General features: G+C 44.7%; 1 protein-coding gene across 1 annotated transcript in view; it reads left to right on the top strand.

Moving 5' to 3' along the window:
* The window catches only part of gckr (glucokinase (hexokinase 4) regulator), a 119,031-nt gene that overhangs the window by 5,710 nt on the left and 91,107 nt on the right, over positions 1-22,214 (top strand). The window contains 1 exon segment of the mRNA XM_087976631.1: positions 20,868-21,115. Coding sequence (XP_087832757.1) covers positions 20,868-21,115 — 248 coding nt within the window.

Below are 22,214 nucleotides of genomic sequence, written 5' to 3'. Positions count from 1 at the left end.
TCCATTGGTTGCAACAAGCTTAATTTAAAAATGAATCCCTTCCCTTGTAGATACCTTTCACCAACACCTAAATGAACTTACAGTTTAAAGAGTAGCCAATTCAACTGTGCTTTCTTTAGTTACCAAAGAATGAGTTTGTTAATTTCTAAACATGTAGAGAATTATCAATGCAACACACATGCACACAAACTAGATATAAGAGGTGAGTCCAAAAAGATAAAAGTTTCAAAACAAACAGATAGATGGGTCAATCTCTGACTTATTCGCAAAGAGCAGAGAGTTAAATGTTGCGGCCATTATAGCGCATCAGTGTTGCCAGGTAATCAGTCAGTTTCACAACGCTTAATTTTACAGATTGGTTGAGATTCTTCAATGTGTTCCCAATCATAAATAAATTGGAGCCATCATGATATATATCTGAAGCATAATGCAGGAGGATTCTCACATCATCTGGAACACTGAATAATTTAGGAGTCTTGGGGAATACTCTGGTGATGAATCATCAGGAGAAAATTCTAAGGACTATATCTGTGCCTGGAATTGTTACCATGAATGTTTCTTCAGATAGTTTTCAACAATAACATTGCAGAGATTTTCCATTGCTTCACTGGGATTATTTGCTTCTCCTCAGTACAACCTTGCAACTGGTTAACAGCCATTGAGTCTTTAATTGGCTTGGGAAGAGGTTTCCAATACAGTACCATCTGAGAGGAAGTCTCACCTTCAAGAACTGCTAACTCATCAAAGTCTGGCTCCCTTGCCCCAGAGGAGTCACTTTGATTAGTAACAGCCACAAGTTGAAGTCTTCAGATGTGGCCGTAACATGCTATAGACAAGCTGGTTGCCTGTACTTTCCTGGCTATGAGGTTAGCAGGTAGGCAACGGATGAAGTGTCACACTGTCACAACAGCGAATTTTCAGTACTCTTCATCTGTGAACTACCTGCGGGGGGAGTCTGAGTCTCTTTTATCCAACTGTAAGAAATATTTTCAAGGTATATTCTTCAATCCATTGACTATCATACACATCTACATTGCTTACCAGAGCATCAGGGCTGCTTTCTCATTAGAGACAGAAGCAACGGGAGGTGATTTAGTCTGAGAGCCACCAGACCTCAGGTGAAGGAAGAGGTTGAGAAGAAGGTAATCTCAGTGATGGGAATTGAATCCATACTGTTGGCTACTCTGTATACTGACAATCCTCCCTACCTTTTATCTTAGCCTGCTGGACAAACTTTCCTCATTCCTGAAGAAGGGCTTATGCCCGAAACGTCGATTCTCCTGTTCCCTGGATGCTGCCTGACCTGCTGCGCTTTTCCAGCAACACATTTTCAAACTGACAATCCAGCCAACTGGGCTAAACCAATTTCCTGCATCTACATATATCATATCTAATGTTTTCAGGTGGTAATTTTAAACAATGATAAAATATGGCAGATACTAAATACTTGAGAGAAAAACTCAGAATGCTGGATTTTTTTTATTTTAAAAAATATACATTTTCATTAAAAATAAAAAAAAGTCATTAGTGCAGTTTAACTCTGTACAGTCTTTACATATGGAGAACAAACAAATTCAAGGCATTTCTTAATTATACAAGACTATATTTATATAAATTTGAGGCACCAGGAGGATCCAATAACAGTTTGGACCCCTATTTAACTTCAGCAGAAAAACCTTTGATGGGGGCAGCTGCCCCAAGCTTCGGTGAGTCCCTCAACACGTAGTCCTGGTCTGCGTCTGTAATAATCGGTCAAGATCAACTCCTTGACAAGTTTTGGGCAGACCAAAGAGTCTTTCACTGTGTTGGTGGTTCTCCAGGCGCATTTGATGATTGTCTCAGCCTGAATCTCATGGAACTATTCTTAGAGCATAGAGGTCTGCATCGAGACAAACATCAACAAAAACCATTGCACTCCCCTCCAGACTTCATTTGCAAATGCACATTCCAGAAGGTGATGTGTGACATTCTCTACCCCACCCCTGCAGCTTCATTGAGGGCAACAGTGGTGGAAAGAGTCCAGGCTACTTGAACGATCTCACAGATCTCTTCTCATCACCAGCCAAAAAGATGTCTTGGTGCTCGTTGGAAAGTTCTGGTGATGAGACGTTCTGACAGTCTGCCTCAAGGAACACGAGTCTGACATGATTTTGACAGTCTGCTCAGGGAACACCTGCAGGGTCTCGAGGATGTTACATGCTGACCACTTCCTGATGGACTTGTGGTCATAGGTGTTTCTCTTTGCAACTTTCTACATGAAGGACAGAAGATATGGAACAGTCCAACAACTTGTTGCATTCTGCAGCAACAAGGCCACACCCATCTTTCACAGCCCCAGAGACAGGTAGGACTCGGTACATAGTGACTCTTAGTGCATTCCAAAGGTCTACACACAGCTTGATGCAGCCACTCATGCAGGTGCCCATCAAGATAAGGGCTGTATTGGGGATGTTCTGGTTCTCCACAGATACTAACTGACCTGCTGAGACTTGCCGATATTCCCTGTTTTTATGAGGGTGATTTTGAACTTGCCTCCCAAATGGATGTTAAGTTGGTGGCATGGCCATTCATGCTGAGATGAAAACAAACTAGTGTCACTAGTAGATGCTTTCTAAGCAGGCTACAATTCTTTGCTCAGCTTGCTTTTTTTATCCTGTGCCTATCAAACTTTGAGCATATTTTGGAGTGCAGTTTGTGGAATTATGATTGCTTAATTTTGAAAATTACATACCTACACATTCCTACTTCATCTTTGGATTACCAAAAACAATGTACTAGCTTGGGGACCTGTTATATGTTTTGAACATTTTTGCCTGATGTTCTCTTGTGGAACATAGCTTGTCATGTCACAAAATGCTGGACATTGTCTTGGTGGGTAAGACAAGCCACATTTCAGAGATAGTTTTGCTGAACTTGTTCACAGCTGCTGCAGTGTGGTGTAGAGTCAAAGAACATGTTGTTTCCACATTGGCTAACCTGGTCAATGTTGAAAGACCTCATGGTTCTCCAGGACAAACATACAATTGCTTTGAATTTATGGTCTCCTTCAATCTGTGAGATATTCTTTGGGTTGTCTAGAACTGCTTTTCTGAAGGATTTACTGGCTGCAGAGATAATGACCCATTCTATTAGGCTTTCATCTAAGTTAGTTTTGTTGAAATCACATTCAATACTTTCACATCAATACCTGCCTGTGAATTGGTCAAATGTTTCACCTGCTTGTTTTACGGTGGCTCAATGGTTGGCATTGCTGCCTCACAGTGCCAAGAACCCAGGTTCAATTCCACCCTTGGGCGACTGAGTGTGTGGCGTTTGCACATTGTCGCTGCGACTGTGTGGGTTTCCTCCAAGAGTCCCAGAGTCCGAAGACGTGCAGGTTAGTTGAATTAATCATGGCAACATGCCCATAATGTCAAGGGATATGTAGGTTAGGTGGATTTGTCATGAGAAATGTTGCGTTACAGGGATAGGGTGGGGGGTGGGGGGGTGGTAGGTCTGGGTGGGATGCTGTTTGGAGGGTCAGTGTGGCTCAATTGGCTGAATGGCCTGTTTCCACACTGTAGAGATTCTATGAAATAAGATACAAACTCAAGCCTGTGAATCTATGAATCATAAACTTTAATTTCATCATCGAAAATCTAAACAATTTTGGTAGGATCTTGTTGTCATTGTTCGGAATGCCAGAGAATTTGAATCTTCTTAATCCTTATTTCTTTGTGATAATACCCTTGACTCCCTCTTTTTCTGGATCAGCTATCCATTGATCCAAGAAGTAAAGAATAATTCTTAAATAACTGAAGCTTTAACAAATTATTAATGGAGGGATAATCTATGCTCGGATATTTGCGTTCCACCTTTACAGAACTCTTTACATTCATGGAAAGGTCAGAATAAAACCTGTGTTGCAGAGGAATGCCTTTCTCTTTTGTTTAAACTTATATATCTTTCTTTTATATCTTTGCTGTTAAAACATAGCCTGTAGGTGATGTTAGCATCAAATAGGATTAATAACATCATACGTGTCTCTTTATTTCTATTTTCCTGTTATTTCCAAGATGGTGGAATCAACCAATGTTTGGACACAGGTAAACCTTATGAATGTGAAAAACATTTTTTTTAGTGTTACTTTCTGTACTCTGTTCTACGATTTCTTTGAAAGATATAAAAACATAGTTATAAAAACATAGTTAAGAATCACACAACACCAGGTTATTGTCCAGTAGCTTTATTTGGAAGTACTAGCTTTCAGAGCGCTGCTCCTTCATCAGGTTGTGAGTGGGATAGGATCATAAGACAGAATCCTGCCCCCACTAGCAACCTGAAGAAGGAGCAGTCTTCCGAAAGCTAGTACTTCCAAATAAACCTTTTGGACTATATCCGGGTGTTGTGCGATTTTTATCATTGTCCATCCCAATCCAATTCCAGCACCTCCTTATTATAAAAACATAGATCAGCCTGGCCTCCGTTTTCCTAAAAAAAAGAGTAATCTCAAATGTTTCATCTCCAAGTTGGAACACTTTACTCTTGGTTGTTTACTGTAACTCCAGGTCTGAATCCTAGTAAATGATGAGAAAACACTGTGAGAAAATAAGATTCTACATTATTGCAGCTTCTATTGCTATCTTTTCCTTTTATATATTGCCTCAAAGATTAGGTTATACCACAAAGATTAGGTTCCTGTTGAGATGAATGTCTTATCATTTATTTACAACTGCTACTTGAACATAGTCTGAATTATTTTCTTACTGATGTTAATGTGTCACATTTCCATAACTGATTGAACACGCTACACTGATTCCTTTGCACTGAGTGAGTGACTGAAGTTCAAGTATTTTTAATACCAGAACATCACATATTGTGATGTCAAGTACCTGTCTTCAAAGAGAACAACCCAACTGGTAAAGAATCTATAATATAATTGTTATGGTCAATTGTTATTTGTAACTGATCATATTAACTATATGAGGAAATTACAGTAAGACAATAAAAATGCCTTTTCCATAGACTTGATTATTCACTATCATCTTCAGCACAAAGTTTTTTGCATCAGGATTAGTAATATTTAAGTTTTCTATTTATACAACATTTAATAAGAAATTCATAAATTCTTGCCAAAAGTGTTAAACATTTATGGAGAGAAAGCAACTGAATGGGATTAAATATATAGCTCTTCAAGGAGTTGGCACCAACACAATGCATTGAAGGCCTCTTTTATGCACTAAGTTGCATCAGCTGCAAATGACCATTTTCATTTCACTTTAAAACATGCTGTATATTTGCTCTATCAACAGTGAAGTGATTTCAAATTCAGCTGCTGCTTGGAGGCTCCATGGATATTTGTAACTATCTTTGTGATATTCGAGCAAGGTAAGTTAGCTTTGATCCCTATGGTGAACATAATTGGCTTAGTTCAACCACAGAAGGGAAAGGTAACATATTTGTTTGCATTAATTTGATTCTTCAGTTTTATTTTTATGCTATTCCTTTTTGGATTAAAAACATCAAGTTTGAATTTTAGTTTTGGATATTCCTTTGGACCTGTCTTTGTCCCTGATATGTAGACAACAGGAGAAACGGAGGGCCAGGAAATATGTATTGCTAAATCTTTTGGAGATGCTTTATATTTAATACAGCTTGGAAGATATAGGTTTTGAAATATTTGTAGTAAAAGGAATTTATTAAAGGTTTTTGGACATAATTGAAGCATTTTTTGATGATTATTTAAAGCTCATTGTGGACATTGGAAATATTCATAATGAAGCTTCCTACAAAATGATATCACTGGCACTGACTACTTAGTTGTAGATTCTGCTGAGGCTGATTTGAATAGTGGCTGACTTGGACTTGTCCATGCTTTATCTGGTGCAGTTGGAAGAAAGCCTATTAAGAACAAACTGAGTTAGAGGAATGCTTGTTATGAATAGGCTGCCTATTTGATCTGGCCCAATTCTATAAAGACAACTCTCAACATCAATTTAGGGTGAAACATATTTGTTCTTTTGAAAGAGTGATTGAAAGAACATCTCAAGATGTGTTTCCTGAACAAGCTGTATCTGAAAGACTTCAGTGTCAACCATGTGATTAATGACCAGACCATGCATACCAGAAAATCAGAACAACAACCCCTGAACAATTAATATTTCATTCATTTGCCTTCAAGAATAACCTATTGGCCAAAATGTTGTTTTTTTCCCTCCACTCAGAAAGACACCCACAGCCCACGAATTAATTTTTAAAAAGCACATCTTACAAGATAGTTCATTTTAAAAGAAATATAAAGAGGTGAATGGACCCATTTTGGAGGTACATTAGGAAATCTATCTCACGGAAGAAACATACTAAGGGGAGGACGAGGCCACCTTGGTGGACGGGGGAAGTTAGGAACAGCATAAAAGCAAAAGAAAAAGCAAATATATGGTTCCATCTCTTAACCAGGAGATCTGGGTTCAAGTCCCACCTGTTCCAAGGGTTTGCAATACAACAATGAACAGGTAGATTAGAAAATACCTTCAATGTGGTGAGGATTAGTGGGAAGCCAGAGGATTGGGAAGCCTTTAAAAATCAGCAGAGGACAACTAATGAAGCAATAAGGGGTTGAAAATGAAAAATGAGTGTAAGCTAGCTATTAATATAAAAGAATTTGCAACAGTATTTTTAAATATCCAGAGTTCTGAAGGCAATAGCAGAGGAGATTGTTGAGGTATCGGCGCTATCTATCAAGAATCACTGGAGTTGGGGAGGATCCCAAAGGACTGGAAAATGGCTAATGTAATACTCCTCTTTAAGAAAGAAGGGAGGCAGGGAAGATAGGAAATTATTGGCCTGTTAGCCTCACATCAGTCGTAAGGTTTTAGATCCCATTATTACAGGTGAGCTTGCTGAGTACTTCGAAGTGCATGATAAAATAGGGCAGAATCAGCATGAATTCATCAAGGGGAGATCATGTCTGACAAGTCTGCTAGAATTATTTGAGGAGGTAATGAGCAAGTTATACAAAGGAGAGCCAGTGCATTTGATCTATTTGGATTTCCAGAAGGCCTTTGACAAGCTGCCGCACAGGAGGCTACTAAATAAGATGAGTCCATGGTTTCAGGGACAAGGTGCTGAGATGATTAGAGGATTAGCTGATTGGCAGAAGGCAGAGAGTAGGGATAAAGGTATCTTTTTCTGCATCATAGCTGGTGACTAGTGGAATTTCTCAGGGATCAGTATTAGGATTACAACTGTTCAGGTTATACTTGGAACTGACAGCATTATTTTTACATTTACAGATGACACAAAGATAGGTGGACGAACAGGTATTGTTGAGGCTACAGATGCTCCTAGTTCAAGATTCTCTTAAGATTATCATGCAGATTCAGCTGGCAGTTGGGAAGGCAAATGCAAAGTTAGCTTTCATTTCAAGATGGCTAGAATACAAGAGCAGAGATGTACTGTTGAGGCTGTATAAGGCTCAAGTTAGACTGCATTTGGAATATTATAAGCAATTTTGGGCTCATCTCAGGAAAGATGGAGTGCTGTTGTGGTCATCCAGAGAAAGTTTACAAGAATAATTCTGAGGAGGAAGGGCTAATGGGCACCGGTTGAGGTCTTTGGGTCTGTACTTGATGGAGTTTATAAGGATCAGTGAGGATCTGATTGAAATTTACAGAATAATGAGAGCCCTGGATAGAGTGGATGTGGAGAAAGTGTTTCCACTTGTAGGAGAGTGCACAGCCTCAAACTGAAGAAACTACTTTTTAGAAGTGAGATGAGGAGGAAGTTCTAATATTTTGCTATTTGAGATATTAGGAATTCACTTCACCCACATTCGTCACCTGCCATTTCTCAAAGCACAGGCTTAGTGGGCAGGAGAGTGGCAAAGACTGGACTGTGGGGAAGCAGAGATCCCTCAACATGCATTTGCCAAAAGTGCTCACCAAGCAGTTATCAGCAAGTAAAAGCAAATAGACTGGGGTGAATTTATACTTAGGTTGCTGTTGTGGGGCAATTCTGGATTGTCAACACTTGCTCAGATGCATTGCAACCTTTTAAAGGATAGTACAGGCTCCGGTAATGCCAGTTCGTCAGCAATAGTGAGCTCTTTCAGGGACAGCCAATGTAAGATAGGGTTAGAATCGCGAAGGCTGGGTGGGGGTGGGGGTGGAGGTGGGGGTCGGTGTTGGGCGCTGGGATTGGTAATTAATGAGATAAGAAATCTCACTAGGCCTCCTTGTAAGAAACTCTCCAAGAAACCCAACAAGACTAATACGCATCCAGAAGAAAAGAAAATTCGACTCCTTGTGTGTCCAGCTATAATTGTATCTCTTAGAATTGAAAAATTCATGTACATCAATTATCTGAAAGATTTCATTTGCAAATATCGAACAGAATGCAGCCTTTGCTATCCTTTGTTTCTCATGTGATTAGTCTTCAGCTTAACATTGCAGCTCAATAAGCCAGTCAAGCTTGTTCGCCTCAAGATATTTGAAAGGTAAGGTCATATGCAACTGACTCACCTGGTGTTATTGGCAGAATGATTGAATGCTATGGGAATAAGGTGCTGCAGGTTATTGTTCTTTAACACAAAATTGCAGTCTGCTTTTTAAACTGTCAGACTTGAGGAACTGCCCAGAAGATTGTTGCCTCCAATGATAGAGGTATTTTTCTCTTACCCTGAATTTACCACGTCATCTGTCAAATACTTATCAGAATAAACTTAAATAAAATTATAGTAATTTCAAGAAATAGGACATTATCCTTCAATATCTCCAAGTCACTTGTTTCCTCAGATTGGTCTCTTCTTTTTGGTTTTCTGTGTTGAAGATACTGCTTCATATTAAGGTATGATTCTGAGATGCCTGACAAAATATAAGGCATCACCTTACCCAGGCCTGCACCATATTCTCCAATCGGGCTCAAGGTTGTTTGAGCAAACTTTGGGGTGGAACTCCAATGCTGAACTGAGATAGTGCTACTTTATTTTATCCATTTGTATTTTTGAGATATTAAACTGAGGTTGTGTCTACATTGAAGTGGATATAAATGGTTCAGTATCACATTCAAAGAATAGGACAGGGGTTATCCTCAATTCTCTGGCAAACTTTTGCCCTACAATCTACATTAGTTAATAGATAATCTCTTCATAACCACATTGCTGTTTATTGGAGCTTGCTATTGTGATGAACTCATATTTATTGAATGCAATTTGAGCTGTAGAAGCCAGCATTTGGAGAACATTGTAACATTCAGTGAACAGATAGTTCCAAGGGGCTGCTACATTTGACTGTTCAAAATGTTAGTAATATTCAGTTTTGCCTAAGAACAACAATTGGGGCTGGTTGCAAAGTTTGTAATGGATCACTCAAAGCAGTTCAGAAGTTGTTGAGGAGGAGTTCTCAGGTCACAGTCAATTGCAGTTAGAAGATTGATAGAAAGAGGGGCAGGTTCCCATGCTGAAAGGAATTATCACGCTGAGCTCCTGAGGAGGGGACTCAGGGCATTTGACTCTGTGAAGTCAGAATTTAAGAAGAAGCTAGGTACAGATCAGTGTTGTGGTTACGGTTCAAGAAAAGTTATAGAAGATGTGGGACTTGAAAGAAGCTATATGTCATTGAGAGTTCAGTGCAGTTGTGCATGAAGAAAAGGAAACATGTAAGCAATATTTCTGTGACTGTAAACTGTAACAATGCTATACATTGTGAACAGGACAGAGAAGAACTCTGATGGAAAGGTGATGAAAGAAATTCACCTTAGGTATGTGTGAAGTTGTACATTTTGGTAAGAGAATCTTGGATAAAGGATACTTTATGGACTAGGCCAGACCACTCAAAACATTCCTAAGCAGGCAGCCCAGACTGTAACTCTACAAATTGTTTCGGTAAATGTACAGTTAAAATTACCCAAAGTAAGTTAGCTAGGTTGACTACCAGGTTTTAAAACAGACAAAATTTATCCATAAGATTATGGAATGAAACACAAAGAACAGAATAAAGAATAGCTACAGAACTTCGCCTATCCAAACTAGACTTAATTATGCTGTTCCGAAAATACACAACAGTCCCAATAAATGAATCCCTTAAACACAGAGTAAAAATGAAGCAGAGGCTTACAAGTCAAAGTTAGAAGGACAGATGGAGAGAGAGAAGTTCCAGTCTCAACTGACTGACTTCAGCAGCCTTTCTTCACACACACCACTGCTGAACTGAACTAACTAAAGTTCTGAACTGAACTGCACAGCTGGAGAGCTGGCCACATCCCTTTCATTATACAGGTTACTTCTAAAGCATAAAAAGCTTTGGCCTGAAGTCTCATCTGTTTACGTATAAACAAAATGGCCTCCCAATGCCCTTTTCATCTCTGTATTACTTCAGCCGATTTGGAGTCTTGGTTGTTTTATCATCCCTCTGAAACAAAACCAAGGGCACAGTATCCTTGAGGAAAGGAACAGCTTTTAGAACAAAGGACCAACTTTGTGAAAGTACAAAGTAAGGAATGCAATCCTTTAGGGGATGCAGGAGAAAAAGGACCTAGGTTTATAGATCATTGAAGGTGTAAAAGTAGTTTCAGTGATGAAAACTCCAGGATTGGAGAGGTTAAGACAGTTGCACTTTTAGAAAAGAAGACTAAGGGGAGATCTGATGGAAGTTTTTTAAATTATAACAGTAGATAGAGAGAACCTATTTCTGTTTGTAAAAGAATTGAAAATGAGAGGGAACAAATTTCAAATAACTTGAAAACATAACAAATGTAATGTGAAAAACAACTTTTTCACACATGGTTCAGTCAGCAATGTACTATCTGAAATAAAAGAGAGCAATTTATGAATAGGAACAAGCTTATGGGATGTTTCCTCCGGCAAACCACTATAAATGCCAGAGGAAAGATCACAGAAGCGCTTCACAGGAGGCTCCCAAGCACTGAGGATGTCACCTAGACAGGGGACGAAACGTCTGCAACACAAATTCCCAGCTCGGCGAACAGAACCACAACAACGAGCACCCGAGCTACAAATCTTCTCACAAATTTTGAACTAAGTCTAAATGGTCATTGGAGAGCTGGTGCAGACATGATATGTTCTGGAAGGAGGCGATTCAGCCTAACAATTCAGCAAACTAAAGATTAGAGCTCAGGAGCAGTACTGGATTGGTGAAGCTAGCTGTTTGTGAAGAATGACTTGGAGATGCTGGTGTTGGACTGGGGTGTACAAAGTTAAAAATCACACAACACCAGATTATAGTCCATCAGGTTTAATTGGAAGCACGAGCTTTCGGAGCGCTGCTCCTTCATCAGATTTTTAAGTCTGTGAAGAAGCTGGTGGTTAAGCTACTGACCAGGGCAGTTTCCAGAATTCAGGGGAGGATAATCACAAGGAAGGGATAGTAAACCATCAGAAGGAAGGTGTTATTGTTGAGAAATCTGAGAGATCTTTCTCATCCGTCTTTATTTCTTGTTGTGTTTAACCGCATGAAGACTTTTAACCATACATGGCTCGTCAGTTTTGGGATATTCGACTTTTTTGTCAATAAGCTTTGCATGTCAGTTTGACTAATTTTTATTTGTAACAAACTTGTTATACTTCATTGTCTAAAGAAATGTTCTGATACTCAGCCAGATACAGACTGAAACATATGTATCATTAACCCAGATAAGTTAAAATTTTGTTGTGACCAATGGAGAAGAAAGTAATCAGTGCGCCCCCACCACACTTGACAGTAATATTCTGTAAGATTTGGCTGTTGCGTTTCTTGTATTACTGCAGTAACTATATTTCAAAAGAACTTCACTAGCTGTTTAGTGTTCTAGGATTTCCTGAGATCAATGAAAGATGCTATATAAATTCAAGTCAGTCTTTTTTCATTCTCATTTCTCTTTCTTTTTTACTTGTTTCTAGCAGCTTATGCCTGCCTATGTGAATAAACCCCTCACGGGTCATGTTGTGTTGCTGTCAACAACCTTTTCTTCTACTTTAAATTACACGACAGGATTCTTTCCTTCCCAAACATTTTGAAATGATTAGGTTTTATTTCTGGAAGGAAAATAGAAGCAAGGATGAAACCTGAGTGATTCCCAAAAGCGAATCAAGAATCCTGTCATCTATAGGCCTGGTGAAAATCACCTTTACTTCAGCAAATATCTATTACCTGGACTGACAAGCTCTGACTGATGAAGGTCACTATTCAGAAATTGCTTGGAGATCTTGGTTTTTACAGAAAGAGATAACCAGGTACTGGAGAACTAGAATTAGCATAAACTGATAGACGGTGCCAAGGAGAATGTGACAGAGATGAAAGATTGTATCTGTAGAGGACTTTTAAGGAGAAACAAATGCACTTCTTCCCTGATCTTTCCTTTCTAAAATATTTTCAGTTTAAACAAGCTCCAAAGGTAGGTTTACGAATTGAAATTATAAATGATAAATTGTGGGGGGCACCAAATGAAATTCCTGATGTATGCTTTCAGTGAGCAAAGTTCCCAGCCTATAGAATAAGTCATTTGAAGTGTTTCAAGCTGAATACACACTGCATCACTAACTTGTATTCTCTAAGTTTTTTCCAAGAACAGTAATGTCCTGAACTGTGCTACTGAGCCCCATGGCTGAAGTTTAGAAAACAAAATTACTTGAAATCAATAACCTCACATTTTTGAGCATGTTTGTTTGATGCAGAGTATACAAGATATGTGGAAAGTTCATTAAAGACTCAGGAGATATTTGTAATTTACTGATAATGTACTGAAGTGACTAAGGAGCCCTCCAAATGCCAGAGCTTTTTTGTACTGAATGTTTCTGGTTAGAGTGCAAGGTGGTCCTCCAGAGTGTCCTCGCATTTAGTTTACACCGCCTCTGTTGAATCACGACTATTTTGTTAACCCACTCTGCTGGCCTATTCTGCAATGAAGACCTTGCACACCACCAGTTAAGAAGGAACAGCTACTTCTATAGACACACAGCAACTCTACTTTGCTGGTCCCTCATGGTATAAATCCTGACCTGCAGGGCTTTTTCACTCATCCCATACTGTGTTGTGACTGCCACTAAAATATATTCAAATAAACTAGACTGACCTTGTTGGACTACCTAATTTCCTCACTGGCATCAGGGGAGCAGGGGTTAGGGCAATTTATTCAGGATTTCATTACCTTTACAGAGATGGGTCTGCTACCTGGAGAAGGATGAGAGTATGTATTTTTGCCTCGAGTCAAGTAGGCTAGCGTTAAATCATTGCTAATCAAATTATGGTTCAGATTCAGGATGCTGGCATATTTAAACATAACTTGCCTATGGGGTTAAGTCGGTGAACTACTTTTCACAAAACAAATTAGACTGTGAAAGAAATAGGCTGAGGAAGCGATTTTTCCAATTTCACATTATCTTATGCATTTGTATTATTTCTTTCAGCTATAGAATTTTCATTGTAACTTGAAACATTTCCTGCTTTGTTCACATTGCAATCCAATTTTAATGTTGTTGGCTTTGACCACTGTACCCTCTCTTGCCATTGCCTTCATCTGCCAGCTGAGCACTATACACTCTCTTCCCACCACACCTTAGCTGCTACTTAAATGTGACCCAGGGACTGAAATATTCCAGGATTGAAATTTGGAGTAATAGTTTGTACATGCCCACCTGGAAGCCATGCTTGAAACTGCTTCAAGTTAAATTCAACAATTGCTAAATTGTGGATTGTAAAAATGTAACTGAATATCCAAGCTGAAACTGTGATTGCGATGAATCTGACAAATGCTGCTCGAGAATCATTTCAAATGCATTTCATGTGTGATTACTCTAAAACTCCCATGCCAACCTCTTGAGAATTGTACTAGACACACTTAATGTGCATCATAAACAACCTTTAAATCTTCATATAAAAGTGTTATGACTGGGGGAATCAAGTAAGGTTATTATCTTAAAATCATTAGCCCCAAATTTGCTTCTGGAGAACCTATCGTTTGTGCACCTAAGGTGCCATTTTGATACCAAAATGGAACTCGAGCAGTGTGCATGTCAGATGCCAAGCTAGTGAGCACATTAGTTTGGCAAAAGTGAGCACTGCAGATGCTGAAGATTAGAGTCAAGATTAGAGTGGTGCTGGAAAAGCACAGCAGGTCAGGCAGCATCTGAGGAACAGGAAAATCAACGTTTCGGGCAGGAGCCCTTCATCAGGAATGAGGGCATTAGTTTAGCTGCTAATCACATGAAATGGAAGTGTACAAATAGATGGATTATGGCATCAGTATGTATTTAACACTGATATTGCCAGTGCTACTATATTCAATCTCCAGCTAAAATCCTGATTTAAAAACATTTAAGAACATTGATTCAGTGTCAAGGAAAAACACTCATTAGTCATTAGTATCTAAAGGGACAGGCAATTACTTTCATGTTTGTTGGTTGTTTTCTACTGGCTCTGTCTGGAAGTGCTTTGAGTTTCCTACTGTTGCTTAACATTAGCAAATTTGACAGGAGGAGAAGGATTTGGTTTTGTTTAGACTACTTGCTTACCATCATAGGTGGAAATTTAGCACTGCAGATGCTGGAGATCAAAGGTGATAAGCCCTGATGAAGAGCTTATGCCCAAAACATTGATACGCCTGCTCCCCAGATGCTGCCTGACCTGCTGTGCTTTTCCAGTGTCACATTTTTCAACTCATTATCTTAGGTGCCAAATAACAACCCCATTAATCTGCAGTATGAGACGGAGATGGAAGAGGGAAAAAGAGTTTGTATGAGGACTAAGGAACAGAAATTAAGGTTTTGGATTAAGAAATGCAGAGGGATATGTGGAAGAGCATTTCTTTGCAGCATGTCATAATGACCTGTATTCAAAATCAACAAAGATGGTGGAAGCAGAGGTGACGAGTACTTTCAAAAGGGAATTGGTAGACAATTGAGGCAAACAAACTCGCAGAGTCAGAGATCATATAGTGGGAGAATGGAACATATTTCCTCTTTCTGTTCCATAATGACAATGATACAACTTGTTTACCTTCTTTTATTTTACTGTTCCCCGAAAACTAAAGAGTAGTGGATGCTGGAAATTGTAATAAAAACAGAAAATGCTGGAGAAACTCAGCAGGTCTTGCAGCATCTGTGGAGAGAAAGCAGAGTTAGCATTTTGAATCGAATGGTCTTTTTTCAGATCTTAGTGGAACTCTGTTTTCTTTCTATAGATGAGTTTCTCCAGCAATTTATGATTTTGCTTCCAGGGAATATTACTCTTGCTGCAACTTAAGCTGGGAGAAATACATACATCATCTCAATGAAGGAGGTTCTCACCGATATCTGTAAACTGTTTGAGGCAGTTCTATATCCTCAGAGTAAGGTAGAGAAAGGACCACTGGTGATAATGATGGATATGTAGACATATTCACATGGGAATTCTTTAGAAAGGGGAAGGTGGGTGTAGTGAATGGAACAAGGTCAGCCTTAGTTCCATGATTGGGGCTGTTAACCTGGTCCAATAGGGAGTTACAGTTGACAGATATAAACAGGAGTGTCCGACACGCAGCTCCTGTTCGTCGACCGTGACGGTTTGGAGGTCGCCCTCAAGACGCTGCCTGTCTTTTACCAGGACCTGATCACTGTCTGGAACATGGTCGAATCGCGTCGCGCCTACCCTCCGGCTGGAGTAGCGGCTGTCGTCAGGGAGCCGTTGCTCAGGAATCCGCACCTCCGTACTCGCGGGTTCGAGTGGCTGTCGGAGGGGAGGGCCGCGGCGGCGAGGGTGACCAGGGTCGGGGACGTGCTGGGTGCCGGGGGCCTGGGCTGGACGCTGCCGCAGGACATAGCAGGCAGGGCAGCGGTAGACGTCCAGTACGTGGCCACCGCCATCCGACGCCTTAAAACGGCGGTGCTCGGACCCGACGTAGTGCACCAGTTGGAGGACGCTCAGGTGCGCGGTGGGATCCCGTCCGCGCTCACCCCAGCCCGGACGGAATTTCACATTGGCCCCAAGGTCCCGTACTTCCCGCGGGAGCCTGTGCCCCACAACCTGAGCCGCCTCCGAAATTTTAATTTTGTTTTGTTTCGGGAGGTGAAAAGGAGAGCCCTGTACCGACTGCTGCTGCACACCATCCACCTCTTCTCCCTCATCCACCGTCCGGACACGCCTTGGCGTGCCCATTTGCCACCGGGCGGTGGGGATCCCCAGTGGAGGGCTCTCTACGCGGGAGTCCTCCCCCTTTCTCTCGGGGATCTGGGGTGGAGGGTGCTGCACGCAGCAGTCCCCTGCAACCGCAGATTGCGGTGGTTCACGGACTCCCAGCCCAACTGCTTGTTCTGTGGCGCTGTGGAGTCCGTGGACCATGTATATATTGGGTGTGGGCGTTTGCACTCCCTTTTTGATTTCCTTAAAAACCTTCTCCTCTGTGTTTGGCTGCACTTCAGTCCCACGCTCCTGATCTTTGGGCACCCGGTACGGAGGAAGGAGGGCAGGTCTGAAGACCTCCTCGTGGGTCTGCTCCTGGGCCTGGCCAAGCTGGCCATCAACAGGTCCAGGCAGCGGGCCGTGGAGGGGGTCGTTAGGGCCGACTGCCTGCCCCTCTTCCGCGGTTATGTTAGAGCCCGGGTGTCCTTGGAGAAGGAGCACGCGGTGTCCACCAACACCCTGGAGTTGTTCAGGGAGAGGTGGGCGCCGCAGGGAGTGGAGTGCATCATTTCTCCCTCCAACTCTATTTTGATTTAGTCCCTACCCACCCCTTCACTGTTTTGATCACACAGCACTGCCCTTTGATGTGAAGGGCAGTGCTTGTCACTGGCCACCCGGGTGTTTTCCTATCTTCCTGGTGGTGGAAATTGAATAAAGATTGGTGCACTTTGTGTCTTTCACTGTGTCTCACACCTGCACACACACACCATGGGTGCTGGGGATAAAATAAGCACTACCGCACTTAGGTGGTAGTGTGGGGGTTAAAAAAAAAAGAAAAAAAAAAGAAAAAAAAAAGAAAAGGAAAAAAATAAATAAATAAATAAATAAACAGGAGTGTCCGACACGCAGCTCCTGTTCGTCGACCGTGACGGTTTGGAGGTCGCCCTCAAGACGCTGCCTGTCTTTTACCAGGACCTGATCACTGTCTGGAACATGGTCGAATCGCGTCGCGCCTACCCTCCGGCTGGAGTAGCGGCTGTCGTCAGGGAGCCGTTGCTCAGGAATCCGCACCTCCGTACTCGCGGGTTCGAGTGGCTGTCGGAGGGGAGGGCCGCGGCGGCGAGGGTGACCAGGGTCGGGGACGTGCTGGGTGCCGGGGGCCTGGGCTGGACGCTGCCGCAGGACATAGCAGGCAGGGCAGCGGTAGACGTCCAGTACGTGGCCACCGCCATCCGACGCCTTAAAACGGCGGTGCTCGGACCCGACGTAGTGCACCAGTTGGAGGACGCTCAGGTGTGCGGTGGGATCCCGTCCGCGCTCACCCCAGCCCGGACGGAATTTCACATTGGCCCCAAGGTCCCGTACTTCCCGCGGGAGCCTGTGCCCCACAACCTGAGCCGCCTCCGGAATTTTAATTGTGTTTTGTTTAGGGAGGTGAAAAGGAGAGCCCTGTACCGACTGCTGCTGCACACCATCCACCTCTTCTCCCTCATCCACCGTCCGGACACGCCTTGGCGTGCCCATTTGCCACCGGGCGGTGGGGATCCCCAGTGGAGGGCTCTCTACGCGGGAGTCCTCCCCCTTTCTCTCGGGGATCTGGGGTGGAGGGTGCTGCACGCAGCAGTCCCCTGCAACCGCAGATTGCGGTGGTTCACGGACTCCCAGCCCAACTGCTTGTTCTGTGGCGCTGTGGAGTCCGTGGACCATGTATATATTGGGTGTGGGCGTTTGCACTCCCTTTTTGATTTCCTTAAAAACCTTCTCCTCTGTGTTTGGCTGCACTTCAGTCCCACGCTCCTGATCTTTGGGCACCCGGTACGGAGGAAGGAGGGCAGGTCTGAAGACCTCCTCGTGGGTCTGCTCCTGGGCCTGGCCAAGCTGGCCATCAACAGGTCCAGGCAGCGGGCCGTGGAGGGGGTCGTTAGGGCCGACTGCCTGCCCCTCTTCCGCGGTTATGTTAGAGCCCGGGTGTCCTTGGAGAAGGAGCACGCGGTGTCCACCAACACCCTGGAGTTGTTCAGGGAGAGGTGGGCGCCGCAGGGAGCGGAGTGCATCATTTCTCCCTCCAACTCTATTTTGATTTAGTCCCTACCCACCCCTTCACTGTTTTGATCACACAGCACTGCCCTTTGATGCGAAGGGCAGTGTTTGTCACTGGCCACCCGGGTGTTTTTCTATCTTCCTGGTGGTGGAAATTGAATAAAGATTGGTGCACTTTGTGTCTTTCACTGTGTCTCACACCTGCACACACACACACCATGGGTGCTGGGGGAAAAAATAAGCACTACCGCACTTAGGTGGTAGTGTGGGGGTTAAAATAAAAAAAAGAAAAAAAAAATATATAAAAAAAAATAAACAGGAGTGTCCGACACGCAGCTCCTGTTCGTCGACCGTGACGGTTTGGAGGTCGCCCTCAAGACGCTGCCTGTCTTTTACCAGGACCTGATCACTGTCTGGAACATGGTCGAATCGCGTCGCGCCTACCCTCCGGCTGGAGTAGCGGCTGTCGTCAGGGAGCCGTTGCTCAGGAATCCGCACCTCCGTACTCGCGGGTTCGAGTGGCTGTCGGAGGGGAGGGCCGCGGCGGCGAGGGTGACCAGGGTCGGGGACGTGCTGGGTGCCGGGGGCCTGGGCTGGACGCTGCCGCAGGACATAGCAGGCAGGGCAGCGGTAGACGTCCAGTACGTGGCCACCGCCATCCGACGCCTCAAAACGGCGGTGCTCGGACCCGACGTAGTGCACCAGTTGGAGGACGCTCAGGTGTGCGGTGGGATCCCGTCCGCGCTCACCCCAGCCCGGACGGAATTTCACATTGGCCCCAAGGTCCCGTACTTCCCGCGGGAGCCTGTGCCCCACAACCTGAGCCGCCTCCGAAATTTTAATTTTGTTTTGTTTAGGGATATGAAAAGGAGAGCCCTGTACCGACTGCTGCTGCACACCGTCCACCTCTTCTCCCTCATCCACTGTCCGGACACGCCTTGGCGTGTCCATTTGCCACCGGGCGGTGGGGATCCCCAGTGGAGGGCTCTCTACGCGGGAGTCCTCCCCCTTTCTCTCGGGGATCTGGGATGGAGGGTGCTGCACGCAGCAGACCCCTGCAACCGCAGGTTGCGGTGGTTCACGGACTCCCAGCCCAACTGCTTGTTCTGTGACGCTGTGGAGTCTGTGGACCACGTCTATATTGGGTGTGGGCGTTTGCACTCCCTTTCTGATTTCCTGAAAAACCTTCTCCTCTGTTTTTGGCTGCACTTCAGTCTCACGCTCCTGATCTTTGGGCACCCGGTACGGAGGAAGGAGGGCAGGTCTGAAGACCTCCTCGTGGGTCTGCTCCTGGGCCTGGCCAAACTGGCCATCAACAGGTCCAGGCAGCGGGCCGTGGAGGGGGTCGTTAGGGCCGACTGCCTGCCCCTCTTCCGCGGTTACGTTAGAGCCCGGGTGTCCTTGGAGAAGGAGCACGCGGCGTCGACCAACACCCTGGAGTTGTTCAGGGAGAGGTGGGCGCCGCAGGGGGTGGAGTGCATTATTTCTCCCTCCAACTTTATTTTGATTTAGTCCTTACCCTGCCCTTCACTGTTTTGATCACACAGCACTGCCCTTTGATGTGAGGGGCAGTATTTGTCACTGGCCACCCGGGTGTTTTCCTATCTTCCTGGTGGTGGAAATTGAATAAAGATTCATGCACTTTGTGTCTCTCACTGTGTCTCACACCTGCACACACACACCATTGGGAAAAAATAAGCACTACTGCAGTTTGGCGGTAGTGTGGGGGTTGAAGGAAAAGAAAACAAAAGAGAATTTAAAAAAAAAGAAACAGGAGTGTCTGCCTGCCCCTCTTCCGTGGCAACTTAGAGCCCGGGTGTCCTTGGAGAAGGAGCACGCGGTGTCCACCAACACCCTGGAGTTGTTCAGGGAGAGGTGGCTCCGCAGGGAGTGGAGTGCATCATTTCTCCCTCCAACTCTATTTTGATTTAGTCCCTACCCTCCCCTTCACTGTTTTTGATCACACAGCACTGCCCTTTGATGTGAAGGGCAGTGTTTGTCACTGGCCACTCGGCTGTTTCCTTTCTTCCTGGTGGTGGAAATTTGAATAGAGATATATGCACCTTGTGTCTTTCACTGTGCCCCACACCTGCACACACACAACATGGGTTCCGGGGAAAGAATAAGCCCTACCGCAGTTAGGCAGTAGTGTGGGGGAAAAAAAGGAATAAAAAATGAAAAAAGAATAAACAGGATGGTCAAAGGTTCTGTTCACTTTGAAAAAATAAATAAGTACATAAAGAGTCAGGGGTTCTGTTCACTCCAGGACCCATCTCTGAGCTAGCTGGGTTAGTGTCATGTACTGTGCACATGTAAATAAAGGCTGACTTAATGATGGCGTATCAGTCTTTGTGGAGTTATTTCAGTGCGTCTGTAACATCTTCCAATTCACTGCATAACAGAATGATTAATGCTTCCCATCCCATGTCAGGACTACGTTCTGACCAACAAAATTTGGACCCAACCAGGACAACCAGTACCTACAACAAATCAGAAGCCTCCAGCAACAGACCTCCCTCCGGATCCTCCGCTCCACACTTGCAGCCATGCGCCGCTACCTACATTCCCCGCAACTAGACCTACCCCAGCTCAGGACAACACTCCCACAGATCTGCAAAGGACCTCTACTGTTCTTCATCCACAGAAGAATCCATACACTAAACAAACATTTCTTCCTAGCTATATCGGAAATTAAAGACAGTAAGTACCAAAAACTTTCATGTACTTACCCCCACACTCTGGGTTCCTCAACTCTTCCAGAATCTTCCATCAGCTTCCGAAATCGTTCCGGCACCATTAACCACGGGTCTGCTACAACGCCTGCGGCAACAACCGACGCCGCGGACAATGACGTCACTTCTGCCCCCACCGACCTCGCAGCCTTCGCAATCGCTGCCCAGACAACCTCCTCCGCGATCGCGGCCCAGACAACCGCCCCCACGATCGCCAGGAAGACCATCGCAGACAAATTCGCGGCATCCGCGGCTATCGGGAATAACACTGTCTCGGTCGTCGCCACAGCCACTTCCGCCCCCTGGGTTGCCATCGCCGCAGCCACTTCCGCCCCCAGTGACATCACTAACCTGCACGACCACAACGCCGCATGTGTCTCCGCCCCCACACCGATCTCCGTCACCATGCTTAACTCCACACTCACGCTGATCTCTGTCACCATGCCTAACCCGGCCCCCATGCCGATCTCCGCCCCCACACCTAACCCCGCCCCCACACCGATCTCCGTCACCACGCTTAACTCCACCCCTACGCCGATCTCTGTCACCATGCCTAACCCGCCCCCACGCTGATCTCCGTCACCACGCCCAACTCCGCCCCAACGCTGATCTCCATCCCCGCCCCCACGCCTAACCCCGCCTCCACTCCCTGCTCCAGCCCCACACCAGGTCCTAGCTCCCAGCCCTGCCGTGTTTTCACCATCCCTCCAGGACTACCTCTCTCTGAGGATGAAAGATCAGTCCTCAGCAGAGGCCTCACCTTCATTCCCCTACGCTCTCGGATCAACAAGTTCAACACGCGGCGTGACATCGAACAATTCTTCCGCCGCCTTCGTCTCCGCGCCTACTTCTTCAACCAGGACTCTCGCCCACCCTCTGACGGCCCCTTCTCCTGCCTCCAACACACCCCATCCACCTGGACACCCCGTGCTGGCCTCTTACCCACCCTCGATCTCTTCATAGCCAACTGCCGCCGCGACATTAACCGCCTCAACTTCACCACCCCTCTCACCCACTCCAACCTCTCACCCTCGGAACATGCAGCCCTCCACTCCCTCCGTTCCAACCCCAACCTCACTATCAAACCAGCAGACAAGGGAGGCGCGGTGGTAGTTTGGCGCACCGACCTTTATACCGCTGAGGCTAAACGCCAGCTCGCGGACATCTCCTCCTACAGTCCCCTTGACCATGACCCCATTCCCACCACCAAACCATCATCTCCCAGACCATCCATAACCTCATCACCTCAGGGGATCTCCCATCCACCGCCTCCAACCTCATAGTCCCACAACCCCGCACCGCCCGTTTCTACCTCCTGCCCAAAATCCACAAACCTGACTGCCCCGGCTGACCCATTGTCTCAGCCTGCTCCTGC

Source organism: Chiloscyllium plagiosum, unplaced genomic scaffold (genome assembly GCF_037043375.1).
Source record: "Chiloscyllium plagiosum isolate Xiang-an unplaced genomic scaffold, Cpla_swu_hap1 HiC_scaffold_3, whole genome shotgun sequence".
NCBI lineage: Eukaryota > Metazoa > Chordata > Chondrichthyes > Orectolobiformes > Hemiscylliidae > Chiloscyllium > Chiloscyllium plagiosum.
Note: the sequence above shows the minus strand (reverse complement) of the source record. Positions and strands in the feature narration are given on the sequence as shown.